This window comes from Salmo trutta, chromosome 27 (genome assembly GCF_901001165.1).
Source record: "Salmo trutta chromosome 27, fSalTru1.1, whole genome shotgun sequence".
Lineage (NCBI taxonomy): Eukaryota > Metazoa > Chordata > Actinopteri > Salmoniformes > Salmonidae > Salmo > Salmo trutta.
In genome coordinates this window covers 39,581,210-39,594,253 of record NC_042983.1, presented here as the reverse complement: position 1 = coordinate 39,594,253, position 13,044 = coordinate 39,581,210, and the positions used below count along the sequence as shown (strand labels likewise).

Below are 13,044 nucleotides of genomic sequence, written 5' to 3'. Positions count from 1 at the left end.
GGTTGGTACTGGTTGATAATGTTTGATACTGGTTGACAATGGTTGGTACTGGTTGGTACTGGTTGATAATGGTTGATACTGGTTGACAATGGTTGGTACTGGTTGGTACTGGTTGATACTGGTTGGTACTGGTTGGTACTGGTTGATACTGGTTGATACTGGTTGATACTGGTTGGTACTGGTTGATACTGGTTGATAATGGTTGATGTTGGTTGGTACTGGTTGATTATGGTTGATATTGGTTGACAATGGTTGATGCTGGTTGGTACTGGTTGATACTGGTTGATAATGGTTGATGCTGGTTGGTACTGGTTGATAATGGTTGATACTGGTTGACAATGGTTGGTACTGGCTGGTACTGGTTGTTGCTGGTTGGTACAGGTTGATAATGGTTGATACTGGTTGACAATGGTTGGTACTGGTTGGTACTGGTTGGTACTGGTTGGTACTCATTGGTACTGGTTGGTACTGGTTGGTACTCATTGGTACTGGTTGATACTGTTTGGTACTGGTTGATGCTGGTTGACAATGGTTGATACTGGTTGATAATGGTTGATGTTGGTTGGTACTGGTTGATTATGGTTGATATTGGTTGACAATGGTTGATGCTGGTTGGTACTGGTTGATACTGGTTGATAATGGTTGATGCTGGTTGGTACTGGTTGATAATAGTTGATGTTGGTTGGTACTGGTTGATAATGGTTGATACTGGTTGACAATGGTTGGTACTGGTTGGTACTGGTTGATGCTGGTTGGTACTGGTTGATAATGTTTGATACTGGTTGACAATGGTTGGTACTGGTTGGTACTGGTTGATAATGGTTGATACTGGTTGACAATGGTTGGTACTGGTTGGTACTGGTTGATACTGGTTGGTACTGGTTGGTACTGGTTGGTACTGGTTGGTACTGGTTGATACTGGTTGGTACTGGTTGATACTGGTTGATAATGGTTGATGTTGGTTGGTACTGGTTGATTATGGTTGATATTGGTTGACAATGGTTGATGCTGGTTGGTACTGGTTGATACTGGTTGATAATGGTTGATGCTGGTTGGTACTGGTTGATAATGGTTGATACTGGTTGACAATGGTTGGTACTGGCTGGTACTGGTTGTTGCTGGTTGGTACAGGTTGATAATGGTTGATACTGGTTGACAATGGTTGGTACTGGTTGGTACTGGTTGGTACTGGTTGGTACTCATTGGTACTGGTTTGTACTGGTTGGTACTCATTGGTACTGGTTGATACTGTTTGGTACTGGTTGATGCTGGTTGACAATGGTTGGTACTGGTTGGTACTGGTTGATAATGGTTGATACTGGTTGGTACTGGATGATAATGGTTGGTACTGGTTGGTTCTGGTTGATAATGGTTGATATTGGTTGGTACTGGTTGGTACTGGTTGGTACTGATTGATACTGGTTGGTACTGGTTGATAATGGTTGATATTGGTTGGTACTGGTTGATAATGGTTGGTACTGGTTGGTACTGGTTGATACTGGTTGATACTGGTTGGTACTGGTTGATACTGGTTGGTACTGGTTGATAATGGTTGGTAATGTTTGGTACTGATTGGTACTGGTTGATAATGGTTGATACTGGTTTGTATTGGTTGGTACTCATTGGTACTGGTTGATACTGGTTGATACTGGTTGGTACTGGTTGATAATGGTTGATACTGGTTGGTATTGGATGATAATGGTTGGTACTGGTTGATAATGGTTGATACTGTTTGGTACTGGTTGGTACTGGTTGATAACGGTTGATACTGGGTGGTACTGGTTGGTACTGGTTGATAATGGTTGATACTGGTTGGTACTGGATGATAATGGTTGGTACTGGTTGGTTCTGGTTGATAATGGTTGATATTGGTTGGTAATGGTTGGTACTGGTTGGTACTTGTTGGTACTCGTTTGTACTGGTTGGTACTCATTAGTACTGGTTGATAATGGTTGGTACTGGTTCCCCCAACACCCTGCCATGACACTGGAATGATTCTTCAACGGTCCTGCTCTCTTTCTGAATCATTCCTCTGTCTGTGTGTATCCCAAATGGTGCCCTATTCCCTATATAGTGCACTACTTGTCATCAGAGCTCAGGTCTAAAGTAGTGCACTATATTGGGAATAAGGTCTAAAGTAGTGCACTTTATTGGGATTAGGGTCTAAAGTAGTGCATTATATTGGGATTAGGGTCTAAAGTAGTGCACTATATTGGGAGTAAAGTGCCATTTGGTAAGCATAATCGGTTTAATTTCCTAATGTGTCCCAGGGCACATGTGTCAGTGTGCGTGTGTGTTTCTGTGTGTGTGCGTGTGTGTGTGTTTCTGTGTCAGTATGTGGATTTATACTGTAGGTGTCAGTGCTGTGGAGTGTGTGTGTGTGTGTGTGTTTCTGTGTGTGTTTGAGTATCAGTGTGTATTGGTATGTTTTGTTATTTGATTGTTTCATGTCTCATTTGCTATCTTATATCAAAGAGGGACAAGCTCATCAAAAGTTTTTCTTGATCTTTTTAATAAGATATCAAAATCAAATTCATAGAATTAATCATCAACTCCACTCAAGAAAATCACAACAACAAGATTACGTTGAACATTCATAACTATTCATAACGTTCAACACTTACACGACTAAAAGGTTGTAAGGATAAAAAAACTACATTTCACCAGCAATCCAGACGTCCAGGAAAGCGAATCATCACAACCACCGGTGAAAGTGTCTGTAAGTGAGCGTCATGGTGCCTCTGAGCAGTGAGCACACGCATGTTCATCTGCACACGCAGTGGAGAGACTGAGACTGAGACTGACCGGCAGTGTTTTCACTCTCTCTCTGGGGGCAGAGAGGGGTTACCTCTGACGAGGATGAGTCATTAACAGCTAGCTCTTCCCCTCTTCCTAAACCAACTCAGGATATTTTTTCCTTGTGTTGATTGGCTGATGACGAAGAGAGGGGATCAAGTTACCTCCCTGAGTCAATGCTGCAGCCCAGACGAGAAACAACTGGATTTATCCTGCTCAATGAGCAAATTGTATGAGTGAGAGAAACTTCCTGTGTCTTAGTTGCTGAAGGCCAAGTCAATCCAGAACTGACTCTACAGTCACACTGCACACTCTACTGTAGCCTCAAGGGCTGAATCACGTTCGGGCCCTCCCCACAGCCTGGCAATGTCCGTGATCCCCTCTCCCTCCTGGGGGAAGCTTGTGGACAGGGAGGTCTCCGGGGTGTGCAGCTGGAGCTCAGGGGGGCCACAGGATGACTCCTCTGTGTAGATCTGTAGAAAGAGCAGAGCCGAGAGGAGCAGCAGCCAGCGGCGTGCGGAGTCAGGCTCTTCCCGGGGCAGGACTCTTCTCATCAGGGGAGGGTAGAGCACCCTGGGTGGCCTGCGTCCTCGGGGCCGGAGAGACGCCGGCCGGTATGTCCCCCCAGCTGCAGCAGAGGCTCCTAAGGGCCCGACGGGAAGACTTTGCCAGGAAGCAGCTTGACTCTCTGAACTGGAGGCACACATTGTGAAGCAAGAGCGGGTCTCTCTTGTAGAGTTGGTCTCTTCTGTCTGCCTGTCGGGTTTTGCTCTGCCTGTCCTCTCTCTCGCTTATTTTTTCTCCGGCAATAAAATCAATCACTCTCTCAAGTGAAACTGACAGTGTTTTACCCCGTTTCTCTGAAGAAAGTTTGACTCAGTTTATTATATTATTATCTTTATAATTTCAGTTAAACCTTCCCGTATTTCACCTTATGTCTCTGACTCCTCTTCATCTCTTTCTGCACTAGTGCCTTTCCTCTTGGTAGTCTTCCACAGAATGTATTTAAGTAGTTGAACAATGGGCGTAGCCTGTTCTCCTGCAGCCAGGTAACCCGCCTAAACTATATTTAGACAGGCAAAAACACCCTAACCTGCATTCCAATGGTGAGGTGACTCAGAGGCTGATATAAATTATGTGATAAGAAGCTGTTATAATTAATAACATGTTTTACGTTTTATAATCAATCAATCAAATGTATTTATAAAGCCCTTCTTACATCAGCTGATGTCACAAAGTGCTGTACAGAAACCCAGCCTAAAACCCCCAAACAGCAAGCAATGCAGGTGTAGAAGCACGGTGGCTAGGAAAAACTCCCTAGAAAGGCCAAAACCTAGGAAGAAACCTAGAGAGGAACCAGGCTATGAGGGGTGGCTAGGAAAAACTCCCTAGAAAGGCCAAAACCTAGGAAGAAACCTAGAGAGGAACCAGGCTATGAGGGGTGGCCAGTCCTCTTCTGGCTGTGCCGGGTGGAGATTATAACAGAACATGGCCATGATGTTCAAATGTTCATAGATGACCAGCAGGGTCAAATAATAATAATAATAATTATTATACATGTATGAAGAAGATTCATACATCGTGATTTCTTCTATCATTCTGATTGACCCCTTTATTAAAGGAACAATGAATTTGGAAAAATAAGTAGAAACCAAGTAGGAAAGCGTTTGGAAAATAAAGGTCCTGAACTGTAGATGTTTGCTCTTGGAAGGCAGGATGTTTACTAGTATGTTATTAACATTTGTGGTCTGGCCTATTTACACTTGCTTTGTTTTTGTTTGTGTTGGGGGGGGGGGTTGCTCTATCCCCGCCCCCGCCCTCTTAAGATAACTGATTTATTGCCATAGCAACTGAATTTGCTATGGAACTACTCTGGGTTCCATTTTTAGGCTCTCAGAACCCTAGCCCTTATAATTTTGTATTCCTCTATTTTACTCTCTGTTTGTACTTAAATCATTACACATGGACTGGAAATGGAAGATACTGTGGTAACATAGTGTAGAGACTTATGGCTGAGTTGCCTCCATTTGACTACAACAATAATTTGTAAAAAACAGATTTTAAAGATTTGCAACTGAAATATGTACAGTCCCAGTCAAAAGTTTGGACACACCCACTCAAGGTTTTTTCTTTATTTGTGCTATTTTCTACATTTTAGAAAAATAGTGAAGACATCAAAACTATGAAATAACACATATGGAATCATGTAGTAACCAAAAAAGTGTTAAAGAAATTCAAATATATTTCAGATTTTAGATTCTTCAAAGCAGCCACCTTTTCCCTTGATGACAGCTTTGCACACTCTTGGCATTCTCTCAACCAGCTTCACCTGGAATGCTTTTTCAACAGTCTTGAAGGAGTTCCCACATGTGCTGAGCACTTGTTGGCTGCTTTTCCTTCACTCTGCGGTCCAACTCATCCCAAACAACCTCAATTGTGTTGAGGTCGGGTGATTGTGGAGGCCAGGTCATCAGATGCAACACTCCATCACTCTCTTTCTTAGTCAAATAGCCCTTACACAGCCTGTAGGTGTGTTTTGTCATTGTCCTGTTGAAAAACAAATGATAGTCCCATTAAGTGCAAACCAGATGGGATGAAGTATTGCTGCAGGATGCTGTGGTTGCCATGCTGGTTCATTTTTAAATAAGTCACAGACAGAGTCACCAGCAAATCACCCCCACACCATCACACTTCCTCTTCCATGCTTCATGGTGGGAACCACACATACGGAGATCATCGTTCACCTACTCTGCGTCTCAGAAAGACACGGCGGTTGGAACCCTCCCCCCTACCTTGTAACAACACAACTGATTGGCTCAAATGCATTAAGAAGGAAAGAAATTCCACTATTTAACAAGGCACACCTGTTAATTGGAATGCATTACTGGTATCTACCACATGAAGCTGGTTGAGAGAATGCCAAGAGTGTGCAAAGCTGTCATCAAGGCAAAGGGTGGCTATTTTGAAGAAATATATTTAGATTTGGTAACACTTTTTTGGTTACTACATGATTCCATATGTGTTATTTTATAGTTTGATGTCTTCACTATTATTCTACAATGTAGAAAATAGTAAAAAATAAAGAAAAACCCTTGAATGAGTAGGTGTGTCCAAACTATTGACTGGTACTGCATATAGTAAACTGATTAAATCACTATGGGGTGTGATCAGTGGCGGATTTAGGTATGGGCAACATGGGCACCCACACAAAAAAAATCGCAATGGTGACATTTGGGTGATCGGTTTTCTATCGCTCATTTGCACGTCACGTCAATGATATCATGTCACCGTGTGGGACTGTGGGTCAGTTAACCTTGTCGGAGTGGGCACACTGATTCTAGTTTGAGAGATAGGCAGGCTACTACCTGGGAAGGTCTCCCACTCAGAAGTACGAGATGGGGGGAGAGGGGTGGGGTAGGTTGACCTCAGCCCGAGGAAGGGGTAGCGGGGGAATCTATCAAATAGCGCACCTCTAACTTTGTACAGTACTAATGCAATTAGTTAAATCAGTCACACTACGAAACGCTGCCAAATAAACCACATTCTACTGTGTATATATAGTTTCACAGACATATTGTTGCATTTTTTTCTGGTTTGTGCGAAATCGATAAGAATAAAATAAAACCAGTCTGTACACCACCAAGGTGAATTGGCTTAGTCTTGGTTGACAATGTTGGGGGATGGGTAATGTATTGATGCTCGAGTGCCAAATCACCACAAATGTGTTTCTATTTGACTTCTTTTTGATATATATGAGTCTTATTTTTGTATGTATTTTGATATTAATATAGTTTTAAATGTTATGATCATTTATTTGTGTTGTTCCAATTGTCTGAATAAAAATGACAGTTAGTGCAGAATGGTAAAGTGCTGAAGGGTGGGTTCGCCCAGGGAACCATACAAGCTAGAACCGCCACTGAGTGTGATGTTGTGATAATAGTGGTGTACTCTTCACCTTTACCGGCATTCTCAGCAGGCTTCGACCACAAAATCAGAAAGATTTAAGGAATGTTTTTCCCTGTTTGATCCTAAGGTGTTCCCACTGTCTGCTTTGGTTCACTGCACGCAATCAAATCATCATGCAAGTCAAGTAGCAACGCGAATGACCCGCCCAGCTGAGGATCTGTCTCTTTCAGCTATCTATTTCATGTGTTTGAGGGGTGCAAATTCCACTTGTCACGCAAATCTCGCTGGATTGCGACTCTTTCATACTCTTGCTTGTGCCTGTCATTTACCCCCCCGTTAACGTTACCACCAATGTTTGTAATGACCTGTCAAACACACCCTGTGAATTATATTGTCTTTCAATTGAATCTATAAGAACACTAAAGCTTCGTGTGTGATTTAATGCATCGTCTGGACACTTACATCACAAAAAAGAGAAGGGTAACTTTATTTTGATGGGTGTATATTGTTTTATGGAATTGAAAAAAAGTCATCATTTAATACAGTTGAATAGTTTACAAATTAGACTCGGTGAAATGAAAGCAACTTCCAAAAATGAACACTGATTATAGTGATATTATGTCTGATCTGGCAAACAATGTAAAGTATGTATAGAGGTGTAATCTAGAGCCAAGCTGTTGATTTTTATTCCGAGGGTATCCTGCTATTGACACACAGTAATTAATTAGGCAGTCTAGACAGGGCAGGTGAGTGCATGTAGGGTAGACAAAGCAAGTGTTTTATGGTTGCAGGCCTGTTCCACCCCTTTATGCTTATTTATTCATATATGCAAATATAACTGGAGTATTTATTCAAATGAGACACATATAATTGTCTTTGTTTTAACACAAAATATAAACAAAATACCTGCTACAATAAGAACTTAGTGCTTTCTAAGAAAAAAGTGAAATTTGACAATAAATGAAATTCTTGAATTCCCACCAAAATCCCTGAACTCAATTTATTATTTGTCCGTGCCAGTTAAATGTTTTATGTAATTCAGTCAATATCTGATGGATTATAACAATTCTAAATGTTTGGAGTATCTTCATCCATTGTCCAACTAGAATTTTTTTTAAAACCTTTTAACAATTTCGATGACCGTTGCTAAGGTAAGCCGTCTCGTCTCGTCTGGCCGTGCGTCCGTGTCAAGCTAAGGTAAGCCATCTCCACTGTCTGTCTTTCTGTCTGTCTGTCTGTCTGTCAAGATGATCCATCGCCACTGTCTGTCTGTCTGTCTGTCTGTCTGTCTGTCTGTCTGTCTGTCTGTCTGTCTGTCTGTCTGTCTGTCTGTCTGTCAAACCAATCCACCTCCACTGCCCGTCTGTCTGTCAAACCAATCCACCTCCACTGCCCGTCTGCCCGTCTGTCTTGTTGTATTTGTTTCTTTCTGTGTCCTTGTTATCACTATATTTTTGAAGAGATGAACACCAGGGGAGCACCTTTGAAGTTCAAGCAGTTCACTTTTGTTTTGTTTGTTTTGAGACCCAAAAAGTGCTTTAAAGATATACATAATCACATTAGTAGGACCCTGTTCTCATAGTTCACTAACTCTAAAAGGAGACACAGTGCAAACCATCAATATTCAACTACAATTAACCTTTGGTTTATTTTGAAGAAGAGTGCACACGGAATAGGGCATACAATGTCATATGGTTTGAATGCTTTGAACCCAAGATCGTTCAAGATGGTAGGAATTCATGAGAGCTCAATGGTAGAAAACAATATCTATCTATCTGGGTATTGTTGGATATGGTGGATAGAAGGACGTGCCTAGACGCGCATGTGGTTTTGAAAAGTAAAAACAAAAAGATAGTTGCTCCTCAACTTTTGGAACAATGTCGCGACGCCTCGTCAATGAGCACAAACAAGTTCATGGAGTTCAACGTCATTAGGCTCTTCTCTTTGCCTGACTGCCTCAGTCTGGCTCGCTGGCGTTTGTCTCAAGGCCATTCAGTAATCAAAGGAGAGTTGGTTTTTTTTGTGTGTTTTTTTTTTTAGCTTGAACAGACGAGGAATACTCTTCCCCACCCTGATGTTTTCCTTTAGCTACACAGCAAAAGAGCAGCTGTACCCAGAGTTGATCGGAACGTCATTCAGAGGGACCAGAGCAACCGCTGAGGTGAATTGGAGACCAAATCTGTCACTTGTGCACGTGCATCAACCCAAAGCTTCTATGCTAGACTAGCATGTTGAAACTCCAACATGACATCCACGGGATGCCAGCTAAAACAAATGGTAGTTATGCCATCCAACCACAAACAGATCCTTGGATAAAGTGGGCAAACAGAGAAAATTGTGACACTCTTTCACAGTGTAGCAGGTAAGTAAGTAAGAATGAAGTTGTACAAATTAGATGTAATTGGTTTTGGCCAACTGTCTATCAGACACTGTTTATTGTCACTCTGTGGATGTTCTCACAAAAGGTTAACTCTAGCCACCACTTGTTTGCAGCCATTTTGTGAGTACTGGTGACCCATGGTGGTGAAATAGGACAGTTCCTCCGCCAGCCGCTCGATGTGACCGTGGTCAGGGTAAAACCCCTCCTGTGTCATTTCCTCCAGCAAACACTCCATCACATGGCTTTTTTCAAGAAGCGTCAGGGACACAATATCCAGCCCCATCTCTGCCCACAGAGGGTGATGCTCTGCCAGGGTACGCCGCAGAAGAGCTCCGGCTGACTTCGCAGTGCAGGAGACATTCTGCAGTATGTGTCTGGTGATCTCCTCCTGCCCCAGACTACTGAGGAGGACATAGATGACGTTCAGATGCTCGTTGGTCTGGTTGGGCTGAAGCAGGCCTTGCAGCACGTCCAGCAAAGGAGCCGTCATCAACTCCACCTCGTCTAGCACAAAAACAGGGATCTTCTCCTGAGCCTCGGCATGCTCCACTACCTCCTCCACCCAGAGGGACAACTCTCGGGCGCACTGGTCCACATCACCCTGAACGGGGCAGTGGTGTAGGGTGAAGTACTGCACCACCAGGTCTTCTCCTAGCACCGAGCGGAAATGGCGGACCAGCAGGCGGCCCAGGTGGCTCTTGCCCACGCCGCTGGGTCCATGCAGGGCCAAGGCCAGGGGCTGGGAGTGAGCGTAGGTGGACAGGTAGCCCTGGAGGTGCTCCATCAGCTCCTCTATTGCCCCTTGCTGGCCAAACACTTCCCTGCGCAGCGTCTTGTCCAGGCCTTCCAGGTCATACGGTGTCACATGGTCATCCAGGTTCTCGATGGCATTGTAAACCTGCAAGAGGACAGGAAGGGAAGTCATTTTTGTAAGTGTTATTGACTGGAATAACATTCCATTCTGTTTATTCTGTTCAATACCATTAGTAGGAGGACAGTTGAGCAGTGGAACACATTTTACAAATCGCATAACTGGAAAACAACTCCACTGTATCCACAATGAACCTGAAGCATAATTGGCATTTTCAAAGCCCTTCAGCTGTTTTGAGTATAATTCAATACCATTAGTGGTAAAAAAAACAAAAAAACCTATGTATCCTATTGCTATGATGGCAACCGTGGGATATACAGTACTAGGCAAATCATGTGGCTTGTACATTAACCCTAGGGGATAATGATATCTGTAGTTGGGTAACTAGGGACAGAGTTAGAGTGGAAAAAAGGAGTGGAAATGTTCTAAGCACAGTAAAAAGACAAGTTTAGAGGTGACCTGAAGGCATACGATGATACCGAAGAGGACAAAGAAAGGTTTGGCCCGGCTCCGGTCCTTGTCACTGGGGACGACCTTGCAACAGTTGTTAGGGAAGAGCACACGAGACCCCTTCCTCCTCCTCCTCCTGTGGGTGGGCTGCTTGACATTGGAGGTGAAGATCTCTGGGGCGGTGGGTGGGCCGGGGCCCATGGAAGGCCTACCTGGGGCGGTGGGTAAACTGGGGTCGGGGCCCGTGGAGGGTCTACCTGAGGCAAAGAACCCAGTGGCTGAGTCTAGCCGACGTCTTTTCAGAGCCTGGTACTTAGTCCTGATGCGGATCATGGCTTTCAGCTCAGGGGATATCAGCGACGGCCTTGGGTGGATAGGCTTGGCCTTCTGCTCCTCTGTCTTGGCCTCCTCTGAGAAGCTCCCTGTGTTGTCCTCCTTATCTCCCATCTGTCCAACAACAAGACAGAGATGCATAGGACAGAGGGACAGGAGTGCGGACACAGCATGGTGTGGTATTTGTATTTATTAAGGAAACCCCATTAGTTCCTGCCAAGGCAGCAACTACTCTTCCTAGGGGTCCAGTAAGCTGCTATGTTCACACAAAGGACAATCAACGTGTAAGAAGCAACGTTTGTCTGAAGGTGAATATGTTTCACACTCTGTGCTAGTTTATTAGTTCATAGTGTCTGCTCAATGACAGATACACTTTGCACTTGTGGCTAATTATGTCTCATTCAGTGCACTATTTTAAACTTAAAATATACACCTATCTTGATATTAGTTGTGTGTCTATGAATCCCTTTAACAAGTGAGGAGGCAGGATTTGCGTGACTCCTGAGGTTTGGAGGAGTAATTAGGTCATTAATCATTAAGATTTGGTTTTGGCACATGAGGGCGTCTGTGTATTTATATAGGATGGTTTGTGTGTCTACTCCTCAGGTAAGACAAGTGTTTACAGATTCTTAATCTCGCCCACCACACTTTGACCCCACAACGACCCTACATTAAAGTCAAGTTCTTAATCGGTGAACTACCTGTCAACTGGTGCAGACAATGTTGACACGGCTGAAAACAACCACCTCATGACCCCAAAATAACCCCAATACTTTATTGAAAACATACTCCCTTGCAATTGAAGTTTGGTCAGATGAACAAGTTACATTATCCCATTTAGAAAATGAGGCCATAAGCCTTTTGCATAGTGCTATTTATGGAGTAATAACTTTGCATTGGACTAGGTTGCACAAAGAGGAAGTGAAATGTCTGGGAAATGTCCCAATGCTTTAATCTGGGTGGAATGTAAAGTTTGAAACATAAAATATATGAAGAATTGCATGTGTGGATGGATGGGTGGGATAATGTCTGCATGTGTCTGTGTGCGCCCCAGAAAGGGGGCGAAACTTTAGAGATTCAATGTTTTACACATGATACAGAACCGTCTAAGTATGCAAATATTATTCATCAAGTGGAGGAAGAGAGGGGAAAAAATAGTGTGATGTCGAAGAGACAGAAATAGAGATATAAATATTTCATTGTTAAATCTTAAGCTTGATGGGAGAGATATTTACCACAATGCAGAAAGGGATATTATCACAAAATAGGAGAAAGAGGGAACGCGATTGACAGAGTAAAAAAAAGAGAGTGAGAGATAGATTGCATGTATCAAGAGAGCAGGGAAGGATGAGAAGGGCTGTTGGTGTTCGTCTTACCGTGGTGACCGTGGTGACCGTGGTGTTCGTCTTACCGTGGTGATAACCGAAGAGGGCAAAAGTCTCGACCCGCAGAGTGTGAATAAGGATGGCAAACACAAATGCGCTCGTCCGAAACGGTTACACACGCAGGGGCTGCACCTGTGTCCAGTGAGGCTCGCTCATTCTCCCACCCCTGCTCTCACTCCTCCCCCTCTTCTCGTTTTTCCCCTCCTCTCATCCAAGCCTCTTCTTTTCCAGTGACCAAACCATTGGTCCCTGACAGTTTTAAAAAAACAACATCCCATCATGCACTACTCATTGCCTACATAATCGTTTCCAAATGAATCATTATGAAAAGGGAAACACTGTCTGTCTGTCTGTGTGTGTGTGTGTGTGTGTGTGTGTGTGTGTGTGTGTGTGTGTGTGTGTGTGTCTAAGAGATTGGGTAATGATTGTGTTTCTGTCTTGGGGATGGCTCCCTCCGAACACAGTCTCCAAGTCCACCATATGTCTCTGCTTCCGAGCCACGCCTCACAGTCAAGTGATTCACTAAGATCAAATAATGACAAGTACTTTCACTCCCAACTAGTTCACTCCCACACAGGCCAGATTTGTATTGTTGGTTCCAGGCCTTTATGTGCTCTACACAATAGACAGGTGTAACAACTACCATATTGTCTAAACCTATCCCCATCCTTTCTGATTAACTGCTTAGAGGGTATGGGCTAGAGGTTGAGGAGTCTGAGAGGGATGTCCTTGTACTGGGGATTTGTTTACATGCCTGTACATGTCTCTCTCTGTGTGCGTGTGTATTCATTTTGGGGGGGAGCATGCGTATCTGTGGGCTAGGGAATGTTTGATGTTGTGTATAATACAATTCCATGCTATTCCCATCTACAGTTGAGTGTGACACACTTTGGTGGAACTGTGTGGTGAATCTAGCCAGGTCT

The 13,044-nt window shown here is 43.6% G+C and overlaps 2 protein-coding genes across 4 annotated transcripts; both read right to left on the bottom strand.

Moving 5' to 3' along the window:
- Positions 1-2,495: 2,495 nt before the first annotated feature.
- Positions 2,496-3,828, bottom strand: LOC115165015 (radiation-inducible immediate-early gene IEX-1-like). Its single transcript, XM_029718018.1, has one exon. The coding sequence runs from the start codon at positions 3,501-3,503 to the stop codon at positions 3,096-3,098; it is 408 nt and encodes a 135-aa protein (XP_029573878.1). The 5' UTR covers positions 3,504-3,828; the 3' UTR covers positions 2,496-3,095.
- Positions 3,829-8,322: 4,494 nt separating this feature from the next.
- Positions 8,323-12,249, bottom strand: tor4ab (torsin family 4, member Ab). 3 transcript variants are annotated; one of them, XM_029718015.1, is made up of 3 exons: positions 12,113-12,249; positions 10,413-10,850; positions 8,323-9,980 (listed from the first exon to the last, which is right to left on the bottom strand). In XM_029718015.1, exons 2-3 carry the CDS (start codon positions 10,848-10,850, stop codon positions 9,159-9,161), a joined length of 1,260 nt encoding a protein of 419 aa, XP_029573875.1. In that variant the 5' UTR covers positions 12,113-12,249; the 3' UTR covers positions 8,323-9,158. The 3 variants fall into 3 exon arrangements, with proteins under 3 accessions (XP_029573875.1, XP_029573876.1, XP_029573877.1); XM_029718016.1 differs by having other exon boundaries at positions 12,148-12,249; XM_029718017.1 differs by having other exon boundaries at positions 12,122-12,131.
- Positions 12,250-13,044: the final 795 nt, after the last annotated feature.

Coding starts and splice junctions, on each gene's coding strand:
- LOC115165015 (XM_029718018.1), bottom strand. CDS start 3,503: ATGTGTGCCTCCAGTTCAGAGAGTCAAGCTGCTTCCTGGCAAAGTCTT.
- tor4ab (XM_029718015.1), bottom strand. CDS start 10,850: ATGGGAGATAAGGAGGACAACACAGGGAGCTTCTCAGAGGAGGCCAAG. Junction 9,981..10,412: donor GTATCATCGTATGCCTTCAG/GTCACCTCTAAA, acceptor GTCCTCTTGCAG/GTTTACAATGCCATCGAGAA.